This window comes from Kryptolebias marmoratus, linkage group LG20, assembly GCF_001649575.2.
Source record: "Kryptolebias marmoratus isolate JLee-2015 linkage group LG20, ASM164957v2, whole genome shotgun sequence".
NCBI lineage: Eukaryota > Metazoa > Chordata > Actinopteri > Cyprinodontiformes > Rivulidae > Kryptolebias > Kryptolebias marmoratus.
The window spans coordinates 4,789,987-4,807,868 of NC_051449.1; the positions used below are offsets into that span (position 1 = coordinate 4,789,987).

At 48.4% G+C, this 17,882-nt stretch overlaps 1 protein-coding gene across 7 annotated transcripts in view; it reads left to right on the forward strand.

Annotated features, from left to right (window-relative positions):
• Positions 1-17,062, forward strand: part of LOC108232885 (microtubule cross-linking factor 1) — a 41,797-nt gene extending 24,735 nt beyond the window's left edge. For 2 of the 7 annotated variants that reach the window (XM_037981834.1, XM_037981835.1), the window contains 9 exons: positions 516-617; positions 1,566-1,796; positions 3,408-3,560; positions 5,186-5,353; positions 7,062-7,313; positions 8,074-8,364; positions 9,208-9,275; positions 9,901-11,407; positions 15,463-17,062. In XM_037981834.1, coding sequence (XP_037837762.1) covers positions 516-617; positions 1,566-1,796; positions 3,408-3,560; positions 5,186-5,353; positions 7,062-7,313; positions 8,074-8,364; positions 9,208-9,275; positions 9,901-11,407; positions 15,463-15,666 — 2,976 coding nt within the window. In that variant the 3' untranslated portion in view covers positions 15,667-17,062. Of the gene's footprint in view, positions 1-515; positions 618-1,562; positions 1,797-3,407; positions 3,561-5,185; positions 5,354-7,061; positions 7,314-8,073; positions 8,365-9,207; positions 9,276-9,900; positions 11,408-11,564; positions 11,590-12,703; positions 12,762-15,462 lie in introns of all 7 variants that reach the window. The other 5 variants (XM_017410971.3, XM_025004846.2, XM_017410974.3 and 2 more) reach the window with 4 other exon arrangements.
• The last annotated feature ends 820 nt before the right edge of the window (positions 17,063-17,882 follow it).

Sequence of the window (17,882 nt, forward strand, 5' to 3'; positions counted from 1 at the left end):
GGGGGGGGGGGGGGGGATTAACTCTGCGCCGTCAGCGGTTGTGATTTGCGTTTGACATTGGGCCAGCGGGGAGGTGATCCGGGGTCGGGACGCGCCGAGCAGCTCCACTTACCGCTGGGGGGGACCGGAGAGGAATCACGTCCCATCATGCACTGCTGCAGCCCACAAACCGTTTCTGACTGCACTTTGAAAAGCCGAAGACGAAGCATCCCATCCAGAATCATAAACATCTCATTCTCGTTTCCCTGCTGCAGCGGCCGGGTCTGGCTCTAGACTCTTTGTCCGGATCTAGTCCTGCTCCGAGTCCAGTTCTAGTTCTGCCCCGAGTCCGATTCTAGTCCTCCTGTTCAGACACTTACAGTAGATATCAAGTAGAAAAATCTCACCTGTAAACACCCGAAGAACTTTTTAAATAAAGGCTAAAAACCTAAAAAAGGCCAACGTGTGAACATGAGCAAAAAGCTGATTCAGTAATCTGTTTCTTTTGTTTTGTTTTGTTTTTTGGGGGGGTTTAGCACCGAGACTCGGCTTCCTGTGACGTTCAGCTGCGCCTGGACCTCGAGCGACGAGCGAGAGCCGCGGCAGAGGAGCGGGACGCCGTCTGCGCTCTGCCTCAGGTACTCCGAACAGAGATCTTCTCTTGGAATGGTTTCAAAGAGAAGTTTGTCTTTCTGCATGTTTTACTGATAACCACCCGAGGTGCAGTCCTGTCTGCTGTGGACAAATATATTAATCTTTTCTGACGTTTGAGGGTAATTGTCACTAACCTTCATGTTGGAGATTCATAAAACAGCCTCAAGTTTTAACTTTTTTTATCTCCGTTTTATTCCTGCAGCATGGCTGCTTCACTGAAAATGAGTTAATTCAACAATTTAATGGAAGTTTAAAAGGAAAAAGAGTAAAAGTGTTGGAGAACGAAAATCTTTTTGTCTTCAAAGCTTTTTAGCTTTTAAAAATTTTGATTTACTTTTTTTTATTGCTGCCATCATATCTCTGCTGACGGCTCTAAAACTGGGGGCCTTGATCCTGGTCCTGGAGGAACGCCGTCCTGCAGGTTTTAGATGTTTCTCTGCTCTTCCAGTCCTCCAGAAGCCTGTTTGTCACTCAGGCGCTCAAACCAGCCATGTCGGAGCAGAGAGACGCCTAAAACCTGCAGGATGGCGTTCCTCCAGGACCAGGATTCGGCACCCCTGGTTTAAAACGACCTCACACCATCGCAGGACCTGAGCTCGTACTTTTAGCTGATAGCGGTCTGAATGAATTATTGGGCGGCGCGGCGGAGCAGTGGTTAGATCTGCTGCCTCACAACGGGAAGGCCACAGGTTCGCCTCTGGTGGAGTTTACATGCTTTCATGGACGGGAGCTCATGTTAGCTCTAAATTGTCTCTATGTGTCCCTGTGATGGATTGGAGACCTGTCCAGGTCTCCCCCGCCTGTCTCACTTGTCTCTCAGTGACCGCTGGAGATTGGCACCAGCTCCCTGCGCCCCTGAATGGAAGAGCGGGAAAAGAAAATGGATGTTTGGTTGATTCCTGACTGAGTAAATCGACGTTTGTGTGCAGCAGGAGGACCAGCGTCTCCGTCTGGAGGCGCAGCACGAAGGTCTGGAGCTCCAGGGTCCTCAGGGTCCTCAGGGTTCTGAGGGGCCCTGGTCTCAGGAGAGGGCCACGCTGCAACAGGAAGTGCGCCTGTTCAGACGCAACACCATCATCTTCTACATGAAGCTCAGGGGGATCCTGCTGCGCTGGAGGCTCGGCCGCAGGGACGACTCAGGAGACGAGACGCTTCTGCCCGAGGTGATGACGACTTGTCTTCTTTTCTCCTTAATTAGGACTTAATAGGGTTCATTTCTGTGTTTATAGGAAGAAAAAAGTGCATCCTACTGACCGGACTGAAGCTGAAATATCCCAGATTTCCTTCAGAATCAATATTTTTCTTTAGCTCTTCTGCAGCATTTTCTTAGGATGAGGCCAAGATGGCTAAAACTGTTAGAATAAAGAAGGAGTCGGATGAGTTTTCACATAAAGGCTCACATTTCCTGACTGAGACAGGAGCAGACACGCTGCAGAGCCAAAACATTAGGACCAGCTGTTCCTTACGCCTGGATCGGAGGTTTTCAGGCGGATGACGGAGCTCCGCTTCCGTCTCCGTCGCCGCTGACCACGCCGCTGCAGAACTGCTCATAGCTTGGCGGCTCATTTCTCTCACATCCCCCAAAAAGATTGTTAACTTAACACCAAATACTTCAGCAAAAGAGATTTTTTACAAAATAGTCTGCTAAGATGAAGATCGAAGTAAAAGGTGATTTTTTTAAAACTTTTTTTCTCTTGATCTTTTTGATTTTTTTACATCAGTCTTAGTGTCAGATTTTGTCCAGAATAATAAAAACACAGAGTTTAACTTTAGCTGCAGGTTTTAGTTTAAAGTCAGGAGCTTCTGTCTCCGTTGGGAATCGACTAAACGGACATTTTGTTTTCCTTCCAACGAGAGCAGAGCTGGATTTGCCGAGCGGCGTCTCCCAGGATGTCTTTGAGGCTCTGATGCGAAACCTCCGACGCCAGAAACACGACTCCGAGTCGCACCGGGGCTCCAGGTGCTGGTCAGGAAGCGCCTGATCGGTCAGGACGCTCTGACCGATCAGATCCGATCCACAAACCCTCCCGTCTGTTTGCGTCCCGGGATCATTTCTCTTGATTTGTCCATTCCGTCCTCCCCGGGTATCCGGTTGTGAAATCTAATTTGCGCGCCCAGATGGCGCAGCGGCGAGGAGCCAGAGCTTACCTCACGCATCCTCGACTCGAAGTCAGCTTCCTTGTTGGATCTCTCAGGTCGAGGGGGTGGGGGTTTTCAAGCTGCGGCTCCGGACCCACAGGTGGCTCATCGGACCATCTGCAGCTTTCCGTCCAAACAGCAGGATGGAGATGAAGGATTGAAAACCTTCAGTAACTGAGGGGAAGAAACAACATATCCTCGAAGGCTACAGGAGTAGGGATGAAATAAAAATGAAAATTAAGGCTTTTGTTGACAACTTACTGAAGGAGATGGAAGTCTGGGTCTCCTTTTTCAAGCTTCTCCCATAATTCCCTGCCCTGCAGAGCTCTTCCTTGTCACATATTTGTTAGAAAACACCTGAACTCTCATCAGTTTGTCATTCCTTTCTTCGAGTCTTGCTGTTTAAAAAGTATCTGAAGCGTTTTAACGTCAGCAGCTGAACTGTAACAGAGAGATTTAAATCATTTTTAAAAAAGCACATTTTAGTTGTTGCTTCATTTGTGCCACAGGAAGTCCACTTAAGTCCCTCTGTGAGGACTCATCCGTCCACTTGGGTTTTTGTTTTTTGTTGTTGGGGCTGCTCCTCTGACCCGACTCAGACCCCGAGTCTTTCACGGCTGTCTCGTCTTTCCCAGGTGGAGAAGCTGGAGGTCTTCCCGGAGCTGGGAGTGTCTGCGGAGCAGGCGAAGGGGGAGTCTGAGCGAGACGACGGGCCGGAGACGACCGCGGGAGACTGCGCGACCGTCCCTCTGCCGTCCCCAGAGCGAGCCCCGCAGAACCAGAGACAGGTAGAAGGCTTCTCACCGGAACCGCAGACCCATCAGGGCGTCCGCACGGATTCACACGACTCCGGAGCGGTCGGAGCGATTTGATTCCACCTATACCAGTCCGCGGAGACGCTGCTCTTATCATCCCAACGGATAACAGCAGCAGCGCTTTGTCCAAAAAGCTCCAAACTGAAACAACTTAAACAAAACAATTCGGCTCGGATAAAAAAAAAAAACTAACATTGATCAAATCGGGAGGATTTAATGCTGAAACGCTGTTTTTTTAAGCAACTGGTGAATTAAAAAAAACGTAAAAAAAAAAAAAAAAAGCATGAAGATGAAAAGAAAAAGAAAATTCAAAGTAAAAGTAAGAACCTTGGAGTGAGGGCAGCAGGTCTTATAAAGTGAAACGTACGACTCTCAGCGACTACCACGTCTGTAAAACTGACCGAGTTAGAGCCAGATATGTGTTGGCTAATGTTGATTAGCTGTGGTGGCCATCTTGAAATGGATCGGCTCCAAAATCTAATCAGTTGTAGACGAACATCCGGTGATCACTTCCTGAAAGTTTCATTAAAATCCATCCAGTGGTTCGTGAGATATTTTGCTAACAGACTGACAGTAGCCATCGGTTTGGTTTTCGAGGTCAGTTGGCTGCGGCAGCCATCTTGAATCGGGGTTGACTCTAAACATCGGTTGCCTGCGTTCGCTTCCAGCAGGTTTCGTTAAAATCCGACCCGCGGGTTCGTGAGATATTTCGCTAACAAGCAGGGGTGTCACAGAAGCGTGACGTCACAAAGAAAACCGTCAGTTTCCTGTAAACTGGCGAGTTATGACGCCATATTGGGACTTTTTTTTTTTTTTTATACTCTCCATTTTCCTTTGGCGCAGCATGCAGATCCTGACCCACTTATCCGGTTCGCAGGAATCCGACTGATCCTGGTTGAGACTGAAATCGTGACGGTGTTGGGTTCTGTCAGGTCCCATCGGGTCCCGTCAGGTCGTTTGTTGAGCTCAGGTCTCAGCGAGCGGCAGCCGTCTGCATTATTAAACAGCTCTAAGTGCTCCACTTTGTTGGAGGTTTTGATTTTATTTTTTTATTTTTTTTTACCGACACATCAGAAACCGAAGCGGAACACGGATCCGTCTGACTCGACTTCCTTCCTCTCCTCTGTGACGAATCGATGTTTGATAGAAGCGAGCGGAGAAAAAACAGACCTGAGGTCAGCGGCTGCAGCAGAGGAGCCAGAATAAAGAGTTTTCAGTCGGAACGTCGAACTTCCCAGAGAGTCACTGCTGGTAGAAATAAACAGCAGGAATAATAAATCACAGATGTGTCGCATCCTTACAAGCCCATACTAAACCTAACACAGAAATAAATAAATTTGTGTTTGCTTTATTAGTTCCTTGTTGTAAAAATGCTTATTGGCGATAAAGTTTGAGAATTATAATATCTGTAAAACTGCCTGAGTTGGAGCTGTGATCGGCCTTTGTCAACGCTGCGGCGGCCATTTTCAATCAAACGTTGATGAGCCGCAGTCGTGCATGCAGTCGGTCCCGTGGTTCAGGAGATATTTTACTAACAGACAGACGCCCTCCTCCCTTCAGTTTTTTTGTGACGATCTGTTGGTTTGTTTCTGCTGCAGGTCGGCGAGAATCGGCGCGTGCTGCAGGCCCTGCGGGCGCTCCTGGACGAGTTCCGAGAGGAGCTGCGGGAGGAGGAGGCGAGGCGGTGCCAGCTGCAGCAGGCGTACGCCAACGACAGGGCGGCCTGGGAGGTCAAGTGGGCGGAGATGAAGTGCCAGGTCGCCCAGGTACAGATGGCGTCTCAGCCGGAATGCAAACTTGGAAGAGGGGAGGGAAGCTGAGGCGCTTTTTAGCGCGCGACAGGAAACATGTTGCCTCTCCCAGGCGTGACGCCGCACTCGGGGCCAAAACAAACATGAGTGTAGCTTCTGTCTTCAAGCTCAGATTCAGGTCCGATTAAACAACCAGATGGGCAAAAACTAATTCAGAATCACCCGTCAGTAACCACTGCCCCAATTCTGACATGAAGTAAATTTCATAAATCCTCATTATATTCAAAATGGAACATAAACAAATAGTTAAACTAAGAAATCGGACGTTGTTTTTGAGAGAAAAAGATCATTTTGAATTTGATGACTCAGTTATTTCTCAGTATGAGACGAGCTTAAACCCCAAAAAAGGAAAAGGTGGCGGGCGATGTTCATCCTTTCATCCTCGGATTTACAATAACTTAAAATTCAGAACATCAAACTTTATCCCTGACGATCCAAATCATTCCGTTTTCCGTTCGCTCAGAAGATTTGAGCGGCGCTGAAAGTGTGGCGAAAATGCCGAGTCATGAAAGCCTCGTTTGGATTTGATGAGTTCGTGGACTTCAGAGCTGGAGCCTCTGTGTCGGATCCGATTTCTTCCCCCCCCCCAGAGAGACGCAGGATGATCGATCCCGACGGACGTGTTGGGGGGGGGACATGTTGTCCTCCTGACCTCCTGGTCAGAGATCGGATCTGAAGCTCGCCGTGTCGCAGCCGTGGCTTTATCTGGTTTTAAAACAACAACAAAAAAGGGAAAATTTAGCTTTTGGAACTAATTAAGAGGTTTGACTTGGAGGAAGATTATCTTTTTAACTCTTAATCCGTGCAGAGAGAACTAATGTGCTTAGCTCCGTCTGATAACACAACGCCGACGAGTTCTCCGCTCAGCTTTTTATTCCTCTGATAACAGACGAGAGCTTCCCTCTCCCGTTCAGTCCCACGAGGACCGGGCGCCGGGTTTGTTCCCGCCTTCAGAACGCCTCCAGAGTCTGATCAGGATCGTTCCGTAGTGACGGGGCGCGATGTAAGCTCGGTTTGCTCCGGGGTCGGAGCCTCTCAGAAGGCCCAGAAATGAAAGATTCCTGATTCCGTCGACATTCAGGATCAGGGTTTTGATCGCTAATTTCTCTTCGTTTGACCAGCCTCCCAAGTTTTCTGACCGAACGAGCTTTGAAGGTCGTTAACGTCTGAAGTTAATGGTTTCCCTGGATTGGACGTGAAGAATTAACCATTCCTTGAAGGAATGCTTATGGCCCGCCTCTTCCACGCCTGGGGTTTAGACTAAGGTCGTCTTCTGCTGAGAAAGGACGACCTGTCAGCCATTTTAGGCACGATTCATGCGACAGCACGAGCACGTGTTGTGAACGACTCTCAGCTCTGCGTCTGTTAAACTCAGTTTGATTCGAATCCATCCGGTGGCTCCTGGGATATTTTGCTAACAGAGAAACACAGGCGAAAACATCTTTCACCTTTCAGCGGCGGGCGATATGAAAGTTTTTATCCCCTAACAGGTCAAGCATGATTAAAATGGTTAAATAAGTTTAGTTTTGGCGTCGTTACAGTCAGTAAATGATGTCATGTTACGTATAATTCAGGTCCCTTAAAATGGAGGATGGGGACCTGTTTCCTTCCAGTCACACAAACTGAATCGAGGCAAAGACCGGGTGTGTTTCTGTTGCCTCAGCAGGAGGAGGAGGAAGAGGAGGAGGAGGAGCGAGGAGGCGGAGGCGAGCCCGAGCGGGGCCGGGGCCAGGAGCGCGAGGAGCACCGGCGCCTGCTGGCGGAGAGCCACGGCGAGACGCTGGAGCTCCGCTGGAAGCTGCAGCACGGCGAGAAGAGGTGGAGCCGCGAGAGGAGCGAGCTCCTGGAGCGCTTCGACCGGGAGCGCCAGGAGTGGGACGGGAGCATGAGGGACCTGCGCCGCAAGATGGAGAGGGTGAGAGCCCCCCGGGGGGGAGGAGGGGGTGGAGCTTACTTCAAACCTGTTCATTTAAAGCTTAGAAATAAAGTTCAACAGATGTTTCTACGATATAAACAAGAGATTATTATTATTATTAGTTTATTGTCTGATTCAGTTGTTGAAACTGAGTCTGAGTCGCTCTCATGTTGCTCGGCTGTGGTGGCCATCTTGAATCGGGTTGAGTCCTAAAGGTAACGAGTCATAGACGTTCGTCCGGCGATCGCTTCCTGAGAGTTTCATCAAAATCCATCGGCTGGTTTGTGAGACACACAGACAGTTACATCATCGCCCGCCCTTCCATGGAGGCAGGCAGTAAAAATGCTGATCTTAAAGGGGCTAAAATATGCAGCCGTCTGAACTATAACTTAGAAAATGAGTTTATTACGTCACACAAGTGTTTTCCTTCCTGCTGGAACAAAAATTAAATCAAAATAAGCGTCCTTTTTTAAAGATTAGGCCGACTTTTTATTTAAGCCTTTTTTTTATTTGATCATCAGAGATTCAAGAACTAATTTTAGTTTAGATTTTTTCTGTGAAACAATCCAGAAATAGCTTCATGTGGTTTCCTTAAAAAGCCTTAAATCATTGATGAATGTGACATAAAGCTGCTCCCATTTGAGTTTCATGAAGCACCAGAGTCTCTTTTATAAAACATGAAGACAGGAACAGAAAACTGTTCCAACCGGAGGGTTCAGGCAGGAGTTTAAACCGATTTCTCCTTTTTATCTGGCTGCAGCTGCAGAGAGAGCTGAGCAGCAGGAGGGGCGACGACATCAGAGACCCCCTCCACAGGGGCGTCTTCTCGCCTCAGGACAGCCCGTCCAACGCGCCCTGCTCCCCGTCTGTGCCCGCCCGCTCCCACTCCGACTCGGAGGCCCTGCTAGAGGAGCAGGGCGCCGCGGCGAGGCCCAAGGGCCCAACGGAGAACCTGTTCCTGGACGCTCTGACTCTGGACCCCCTCGGGGGCCTGGAGGTCCCGCCACCCTCCAAACTGGAGACTGAGAAGAGGTTCCCCTGCATGACGGAGGTAAGAACCCGGACCCGGGGCGGTTCACGTGTCTCACAGGTCCGAAGGCTCAGGTTTGGTCCTCTGAGGCGCCGTGCAGAAGTCTTGAGCCGCCCTCAGCTTTTTAAAGAGGTCTCCATCAACGTTTTGTCAGGATTTCTGGAATTTTCTTTGAACTTTATCCGATTTGTTCCTCGTTTCCAGACCCCTGCTGAAACGTTTTCAGGGGGACGACTCAGTTTGAGTCACTCAGATCCAAGTTGTGACTCATTCAGGTGTTAAAAAGTCACAAATCGGCCAGTTTTAAATCGAATCTTTAGGTTTGTGTTCAGAGGCCAACATTTGAACTGAATGTTATGAGCCGTCCCTGTTGGTGTTCGTGGTTATTTTGGCAGCTCAGATCCTAAAAATAACATAAAGCTCAACCTGACGCTCAGTGTGTGCATCGAGGACGACTCTCAGCTGCTACCACGTCCGATTTTAGCTCATTATCTGTAAAACTGGCTGAGTTGTGGGCATTTTTTGTGGGTCAGTTGGCTGTGGCGGCCATCATAAACGTACATCCAGTGGCTGCTCTCTTTCCACTGCTGCCTAATCAGGTTATAGCTCATTGTCTGTGTTCGCTAAGGTCGCTTAGCTGTGGTGGCCATCTTGAATCGAGCCGACTCAAAAAATCAGTCGGTTGTAGACAAAGATCCAATTATCACTTCCTGGGAATTTCATCAAAATCCGTCCAGCAGTCCTTCTGATATTTTGTCCTAAACTTCAAAGAAATCTTTGTTATTTTTCCTGAAATTCCCGCAGAAATTCCTCCGCTCCTCCCCGAAGCCCCGACCCGTTTAACTCGTGTTTTCTGCGTTTCAGGCGCTGAACGAGATCCCAGAGGCTGAAGCTGCTGCTGCTTACCCCGAGGAGGGAGGGAGCCTCCTCAGGTAAGCTTTGCAGGATCATTCGAGTCCAGACCGGGCTCGTTTTATTTTTATTGGTGTCGTGAATAAATCAGTCACAGAGAACCGGCCTGACTGCCTCTCGCTGCGTTTCGGTCGACTCTGTTAACGTCTGCTTGAAGCGACGGAGCGAGAACCCCGCCTCCCAACTCCCCCCCGCTGGCTTCGCTTTCACGGCAGGAAACGGAGCCGCTAAATAATTCAGGCGGTTTTAAAAACACTGGAAAGCTGCAGACAAATACAGGCTCATTTTGTTTTATTTATTTTTTGGCCTTTCCTCTAAAGGAGGTGGTGACATTTGGTTCCAGCCGGAATCGTTTTTTTCCTCTTATTGACGGCTGATGTGTCCTTAAGTAAAAGATTTGTAGGCAGGATTTGTGTTCGCCTACAGAAACAGCTGAAGTGTTTGTTTACCTGCAGACAGCCCGATGGAGGTCGATCACGTGACTCGAGCCTCTGCGTGGCATTTAGCCTTGTTTACACTGAGCGCAGACCCTCGTTTCAGAGTTACAGATCAGTATATGTTGAGGAGGAAACTGCAGCGTTTGATGAAGTTCAGGACAGATTGTTTTATCTCTGTTTTCACGCTTTGATTCTGTTTTCCGTTTAGAGCCAAGTCTGTTTGCTCCATGAGCGACTTCCAGCGGCTGATGGACAGCTCGCCGTTCCTCCCCGACAAGACGCGCCTCGGCGATAGCGGCCGGGACGACGTCACCCCGCCTCTGTCCCCGGACGACCTCAAGTACATCGAGGAGTTCAACAATAAGGGCTGGGACTTCCCGCCGTCTGCCTCTAGCCCGCGCCCGGTCCGGGAGGGCGAACCGGGCCCCGAGCCGTTCCAGCCCGCCTCCTGGTTTCTCACCACCAGCGCCACCCTGACCACCAGCACCCTGAGCAGCCCCGAGCACTGCCACAGGTCCCCGCTCCGAGGGAACGGGGCGGGGGGAGGGGTGGAGCACTTCGGGGTCCACATCCTCCACAGTCCCACGAGAGCTGGGGCAGCGGAGCGCCCCTCCGCTCCGGAACCGGACTTATTGTATTCCAAAGGGATGAAAGGCAAAACCGGAGGAGAGGCGGGGATGGGGGCGAGCGGCTCGGACGAGGTGCTGAGCGGCGCCAGGTGGCCCTGCATCCTGGAGGGTGGGGGACTCAGGACTTCCCCCAACCAGTCCCCCATCTGCTCCACCGTAGGTTACGCGTCCTCCCTGGAGCTGCAGCTGCAGAGGAACATGAGCGACGACATGAAGGAGGTGGCCATCTCTGTGAGGAACGCCATCCGCTCGCCGCTGGGCCCGGCCGTCCGCGACTCCGCCTGCCAGACCAACGGGTTCACCACCCGAGGCACCCAGACCACCCAGACCATCAGTGTGGGCCTGCAGACGGACCTGCTGCGGAACCTGACCAGCAGCCCCCACCGCTGCCTCACCCCGAAGGGCGGCAACACGCCCGTCTCGTCCCCGTCCCGCAGCCTGAGGAAGGTCCAGTACTCGCCAGTGGTCCAGAGCAAGTTCGAGCGGCCCTGCTGCTCGCCGAAGTACGGCTCCCCGAAGCTGCAGCGCAAACTGTCCGCCACCAACAAGACCGAGGTCCCGAACAACAGCCGCGCCCTGACGCCCACCACGCCCCAGAAGGGCAACAGCGAGTCGGCCTGGGCGCGCTCCACCACCACCCGGGACAGCCCCGTCCACACCACCATCAACGACGGCCTCTCCAGCCTCTTCAACATCATCGACCACACGCCGGTGGGCTACGACAAGTTCAACAAGTCCCCCAGCCGCTCGCGCCCCACGCCACCTGCCACCGCCGAGCCCAGCCCCGCTCACCACGCCGGCCTGGCCTCGGACCCCAGGGCCGCCCGGGGCCGCTCGCCGAGCCCCGTGCGGCTGATCGTCGAGACTCAGGGGGACAGGAACGCCGAGGTGGTGAGCATCCGCCAGGACCTGTCGGCCCCGCCGGGCTACACGCTGGCGGAGAACGCCGCCCGCATCCTGAACAAGAAGCTGCAGGAGCAGAGCTCCCGGGAGGAGCGGCGGCTGCAGGCGGGAGGACAGGGCGTCCACGGCAGGGACGGCGGCAGGCCGGCCGAGCCGGACAGAGGACAGGCGGGATGCATGGAGGTAAATATGCAGACGTCCTGGATCCATCGCCGCTTGGCTCAGTTGATCTGGGGTCCATGTTTTCTGACACCATGAGGTTTATGACGTTCGCCTGGATTTGAATCTAATGTTTAAAGACGTGTTTAATTCTCTAAAATGTTAACGTTTTATTTCTCAGATGGAAAGCTCTGACTGACTCAACGGTAAATATTTTACCCCGAGCTTCTGTCTGCTGCCGCACGAAGAAACTCTTGTCTTCTTCTGTATCTTTACGCTCCTGGTGTCTTCATCTCTGCTCCGACTTTTACTGTTTTCCTCGTCCGATCGTCAGGAGGAAACTAAAGTTCCTCACGGTTACAAAGAGTGGCACGATTAATCAAATGTTCAACAAGAGCTGCCGTTTCTGGCTCATTGACCTTTAAATAAATGTTTACCTTGTGTTTTAAAGCCTGCAGATAGATTTACTCCTCATGATGCGACTCTGAAGGAATTTTGGATTTCTCTGAGTTCTTGGTTTCTAAGATTTCTCGGAATTATTGCCAACAAATTGTAAATAAACCAAAAAATGGCGCGTCGCATATCGCCTTGGATGCCAAAGTTTTAAGCAAAGGTCTCGCCCGACCTGCCAGCGCTCCGAGCACCTGATGAGGCTGACTCTCAGCTACTACCACACCAAATTTAACCCCGACATCTGTAACGGCGACGCAGTTAAAGCCAATTACATTATCGCCCAGAACATCGCCCAGCCGAAACTGTAATGTCTGAAGAAAAGCTAATTTCTTTTCAAATAAATTCAAATAAATCCACATAAAACCATGTAATATTTTACTTAAAATAATCTCTTTTAAATCTGTAAAATTTGTATTAAACATAAATGGAAGGAAATATATATGCTGAATGGTTGTAACTACAGGGAAATAGGATAAAAACGTAGACTAATTTAAAAAACTTTAAACTTTTTAAAGTACTTTTCCTGTAGCAGAACTATGATGAAAGTTTTATATTCATTAAATCTGTTGCTAACATAGAAAAGGAAGCGGGGATAGATTTTGGTGTTTTTAAATTACTCGATGAAAGAAATGAATCTAATCTTTCTTCCTGGTTAACCCTTCGTGCGCCAACATGAAAACCAGCCCTTCTTGTCTTTTTCCCTCTCAGGTTTTTCGGGTCTCCAGGCTGAAAGCGACCTCCTCGTTTCCGCCGCCGACGCGTCAGAGTTGTCGTTTCTGCTTAGTTTTACAAATTAACCTTTCCCGCTCTGTATCTTTCCTCCTCCTGCTCCTCCTGCTCCTCCTGCTTATCCTGCTCCTCCTCCAGAACCACACTGTCATACTAACAACACCTTGGGGACTCTAACTCTGCTTGTCTCCGCGATGTAAGTTGCTCCTCTTCCTCCTCGTTTGTGGTCGTTGGCGGTGGGTCCGCCAGGCCCACGGACCTTTCACCTCACGCCCTGCAGACCTCCTCCCCTCCTCTTCATCAGTGCATGCCTCCCAGGTCAGCAGGGTGTGTGCAGCCATCGGCGTGGTGTCAGCCGTTGTGCATGCTCGGTGTTTTTAATGGACCATCTGTTTATTTCCCGAGGACCATACTGGTGGTTTTGCATGTTGTTGTCCATTTTAACATCAGCCGCATCGACTTCTTTTAATACAACGCCATGCATTTTCAGAATAACACACGTTGCTTGGACTTTGTGTTTGCTCAGTATGAGATCTTAAATTATGCAAATATATATAAAAAAAAGAAACAATTGCCGCTTTCACTCCTCTCAGCAACATGCAAATTATATTAGTCTGAAAAAATTAGATTTCACACAGAAACGCAGTTCTTATTTGTTGTTTTTTTAAAAAATATCCACATGGTAACAGAGAAAATGACCCAAAGCGCTGCAGTAACCATGCCAGGCCTGTACGTGGCGCTGTCACAAAAACACACCTATAACCACTAAACCTCAGGGGGGGTTTTGTATGTAACAGACTTATTACAACAATGAAAAAGTTAGCAAACATGCTAACTGGTTTGCGTTTCGCTGTCTCAGAAAATGGCGGGAAATCACACTGCACACGTTTTAAAAAAAAAAGTGAAATGTCGCTTCTATTTTGAGATACTGAGATAAAAATAGGTCACTTTATATTAAAATTTAGAAGTTAAAAGTATGTTTAGCTAACTATAAAGCTAAACGTCTTATTAGCTAACTGCTACTGTTAGCTAAAGCTACATGGAGACAAATCTTTCTTTTTTTATTGTTTGCAGTTCTTTGATACAAAGCACTTATAATTATACATTTTTAGACAGTTTTGGCTGTTTGGGCCCATGCTGTGACTTCGTTTTATCTGGAAAACACATCAAAGGCAGGTTCGACTGAAATAATTAATAAATATTTGACGATAAATCATGCAAAACCACTGGTGTGATCCTTGGAGCTCATCAGATTGTGTCGAGGCCACAGGTTTAGTAAAGAAAAACGGTCTAATTTGACGTATTTGCAGGTTGGTTGTTGTTTGAGGCGAACACAAACGTTTCCACCAGGTCTCCCTCTTTTTACTGACGTTCATCCAGGATTTCTTTTTTTATTTTTCTTACAGTTTGCCGTCATCACTTCTTTAGACACTAATAATTAACAGAAGACGACTCCTCACCTCCTCCTGTCCACGCTCACCTTCCTGTGTTATTTGTGACTGAAACAACTGAATATTCTGGTGCATTTGTCACGCTTAAAGAAACAAAATCCACCTTCAAATACAGTTTATCGTCAGCGTGTTGAAGCGGAACGATAAAAACCTGAATAAAGAGTCGATGGAGCTCCGAAAAAAACAAATAATTTACTGAATGGAGATGAAAAACCTAAAAGCAGCAAGCGTTTAAACGCTGCTTTCCTCCAGTAAAAGTCGAAGTGTTTGAAGGTGGATTTCCTCTTTAAGTTCTTCACTCTGTTGGTTTTTGTGCTTTATCTGATGCATGACCTTTGACCTGACGTAGGCCTCCACGGCGGCCGGTGGTTCTGTGGAGACGTTTCTGCGTCTCGTTGTCTGTGTCTTGTTCCCGCAGGTTCTGTCCCCGATTGTCCGCGGCGTTTTTGTCTTCTTGTCCTCAGGCGGAAACGTAACGCCCCCACTATGAACTAAACCAAAATTAGACCTGCGGTCGGAGCTCAGATGAGTTATTTTTCCCCAAAAAACTCATCGTTAGCCTTTAGTTTGGTGGTGAAGAAAGTCATTAAGAGAAAAGTCCTCATGTTGGAAAAAAAGGGATTTTGTAATTTTAAAAAAAGGGAAAAATGTGTCAGAAATCAGAAAAACTAAAACTATTACTGTCTGAACAGAAGTTATTTAAAATAGTTTGTTAAATGACCTAAAACAAACAATTAAATGTTCATTTTTTGCTGAGGTTAGATTAAGAACAAACTCTTTATTTGTGACCTGAAATCACAGATTAAAGACGGATAAATTCTCCCTGACAGGAGTGAAAAGAAAGAAACGCTCGGAACTAAATAAAAGTCAAATATAATAAAAATCCTGACAGAAGCTGCTGGTCTGTTCAGAGTTGGATCAGTTGGTTGATCGGTGATAAAATGAAGCCCCCAAGTTTAAAAAAAAGACATTTTAACAATAAAACACGGCAGAGGTTGGGTCATGCTGTGGTGCTGGATTCCTTTAATCTGTCAAAACAAAAATGAAATCTAAGGATTTTGGAGCAAAATGAGCTTCTGTAAAATATTAATATTAATAATTTGAGCTGGACTGTTTGAGTTCTTCTTTAATTTGAATTAAATTCTGTAAAAAGGCTGAAATGCGTCGCTGCGGACTTGACCTTTAACCTGAACGAGGAAATGAATAAATGGGCAGAAACCAGCTTAAAATGTTGTTTTTGTTGCCCAAATGTCAAACTTCTTTATGTTTTTCACTTTTAATTTCTTACGTCGGAGTTTTAAATCTGATAACTAAATAATTCTCTCATTAACATTTCCCCCTTTTTTTAATTTCCTGTTGCCGTCGTTTTTCTCTGACTTCCTGTTTTCTTCCTCGCCCGCCGGCTCCTCCTCCTCCTCCTCTCTGACGGCCTCTTGTCGTTGGCAGGACCTGCCTCGCTCTCCGGTGGCTCCGCCCCTGGACTCCTGCTTCCTGAGGCCCGCCCGCCCGGCCAACCGCCGACCCCCGTCCCGCTGGGCCGCCCGCTCCCCCTCCTCCTCCCCCAAGTGGAGCGAGGGCGCCAAGAGGAGGTTCACCTTCCCGCCGCCGGCGCGCCGCAGGCCCGTCCTGGAGGGCGAGGAGCCGGCATGAGGCCACCCTTCGACCCCTGTCCCCCTCCCCTCCTCCATCTCAGCCTAAAAGAACCAGAGACTCCCACAGAACGGAGCCTGAGCAGGTGGAGGAGGGGTGGGGGCGTGGATCCACTCAGTAGCACCAGCTGAACATTCAGGAACCAGAAGATCTGGAACCGGGTCGTTAAAATCTGCGTGCGGACACGGATCTGTTACGACTCCAGGTGGGAGAAGGTTGTGTAAAATGTAAATAAAAACTGAACGCAGCGATTTTCCAAGTAAACATATCAGCGTTTAAAATAACGAATCGGACCTTTTTTAGAAGAAAATGGACGCTCCGTTCTGCTCTGCTGGGGTTTTTTAATTAGTCGGACCGGATCAGCACCGGGATCAGCACCGGGATCAGCACCCGGACTCTCCTGCCGCAGGATGAGGTTCAGCCTCGTCTTGCTGAAAATATGCAAGACCTTCCCTGAAAAAAGACTCCATCCGGTCGGGAGCGGATGTTTCTAAAAAACCTGTATGGACTTATCTGTTTGTTTTTTTTTTTTTTTTCTGGTGCTTTTCCAGATACACTAATGTATCCCCATACCATCAGAGAGGCTGGCTGATAACAGGCTGGATGGTCCCTGGAGGACATGGCGAAGCTCCGCCCACCGTCTCTAAAACGCTCTTTTCAGACCCGGTCCTCCCCCTCACCTGTCGCCAGGTCGCCTAATTTATTTTAAAAAATGCTTCTCTGTTCGTGCCGCCTTTCCTTCCAGCTCCTGCTGCCGTAAAATTTAAACAATCGCCCCATTATTTTCCCCCAGAACCTGGAACAGTTCCTCCGTTTCTCTACGATCCGCTGCAAAGAAAAAAAATACAGGTTCTTATTAACATTTTACACAACTTTTCTGGAACCTTTTTTTTGTTCTATTTGCATGAACGTCCCACGTTTCGTTTCTCGCTCAACTGGACTTTCTTCTCTTTTTTTTATGTCTTCTTCTTTTTTTGATCTTTCTTACGTCAAAGTAAAAAAACAAAATCAAAAACAAGGGGAGACACGCGACGTCACGTCTGATGTTTTTCTTTATTTCCACGTTAAGGCGTTGTAGGAACTGGGTCGCGGCAGCCTGAAGAACCTTATGCACATCCAGGGGGAGAACCGGAGCGGTTCTTGCATGCCTTTTGAACTTGCGCACTTTAGTGCATGTACATAGAGCTGTAGCTGCTCGACACGTTCCTTTTCTTGTTTTTTTTTTTTTTGCATCGACTCAGATATCAGTTTTTAGGCCGGTTGTCGTACCCGCCGGGCTGTCTTTGTCACCGGAGGAGAACTTTGTCTTCCTCCTGACGTGAAAAGCGGATTGTGGAAACAAAAAAAAAAAAATGAATGTTTGAAATGTCCAAAAAAAAAGTCTAATAATCTCTAGTCTTAAACGTTAAATGGTAATAAACATGAATGTGTATTTTTAAGACACTCTCTGGGTTTTTATATTCATGTTGAACGCTGTGTGTGTGTGCAGATTACAGCGCAGACACACAGGATTACAGCGGGTTACTCAGAAACACAGACCCTAAATAAGAAGATTTTATCCTTAAATCCTCGTTTCGGTCACAGCAGAGCCACCTTACTTCGAGTTTACCAGCCGGTCACGCAATCTAAGGCCGTGAAAATCCTTTTTGTTCTGAGTTTCAGCTGTGTGCAGGAGTTACTCTGAGGAGATTTAACCAGGAAGGAGGCGGGGCAGCGAGAAGCGTCTGCCCCATGCCGTTTACTCGTTTTGATCAATATCTGAACTTTACTCCAAAGTTAAAAAGAAAAAAGAATCGGACTAACTCGTAACGCGTCGCCGGATGGGATGTTTGTGCTCGTCGCTTGTTGGGTACGACTCTCTGTTACAATCGAGTCGGAGCCGTCATTCCCAAAAAGGAACCAAATGATCCGAATCCTGAGATTGTTTGAAACAAACAGGAAATGATGGAATTATCGTCCGGATTTTCAGTTCAAAAGGATAAATAAAATCGGTCAAAAACCAGAAATAAATGGTTTTATTATCCGTCCGTCTGCGGAGGATTTCTTGTCCGAGCTGGAAAATAATATAACCTAAAAAATGTCACGTGTCAAGGGTGATCCCCATTGATTTCAAGGTCGCAGGTGAATCCTTGCCTGTGCTCCAACTCTGCGCACACGTCGTATTCAGGATCGTTGCGTGAGGAACTTCCTGGCGGTTTTCCGTCCCGCCGGCAGGA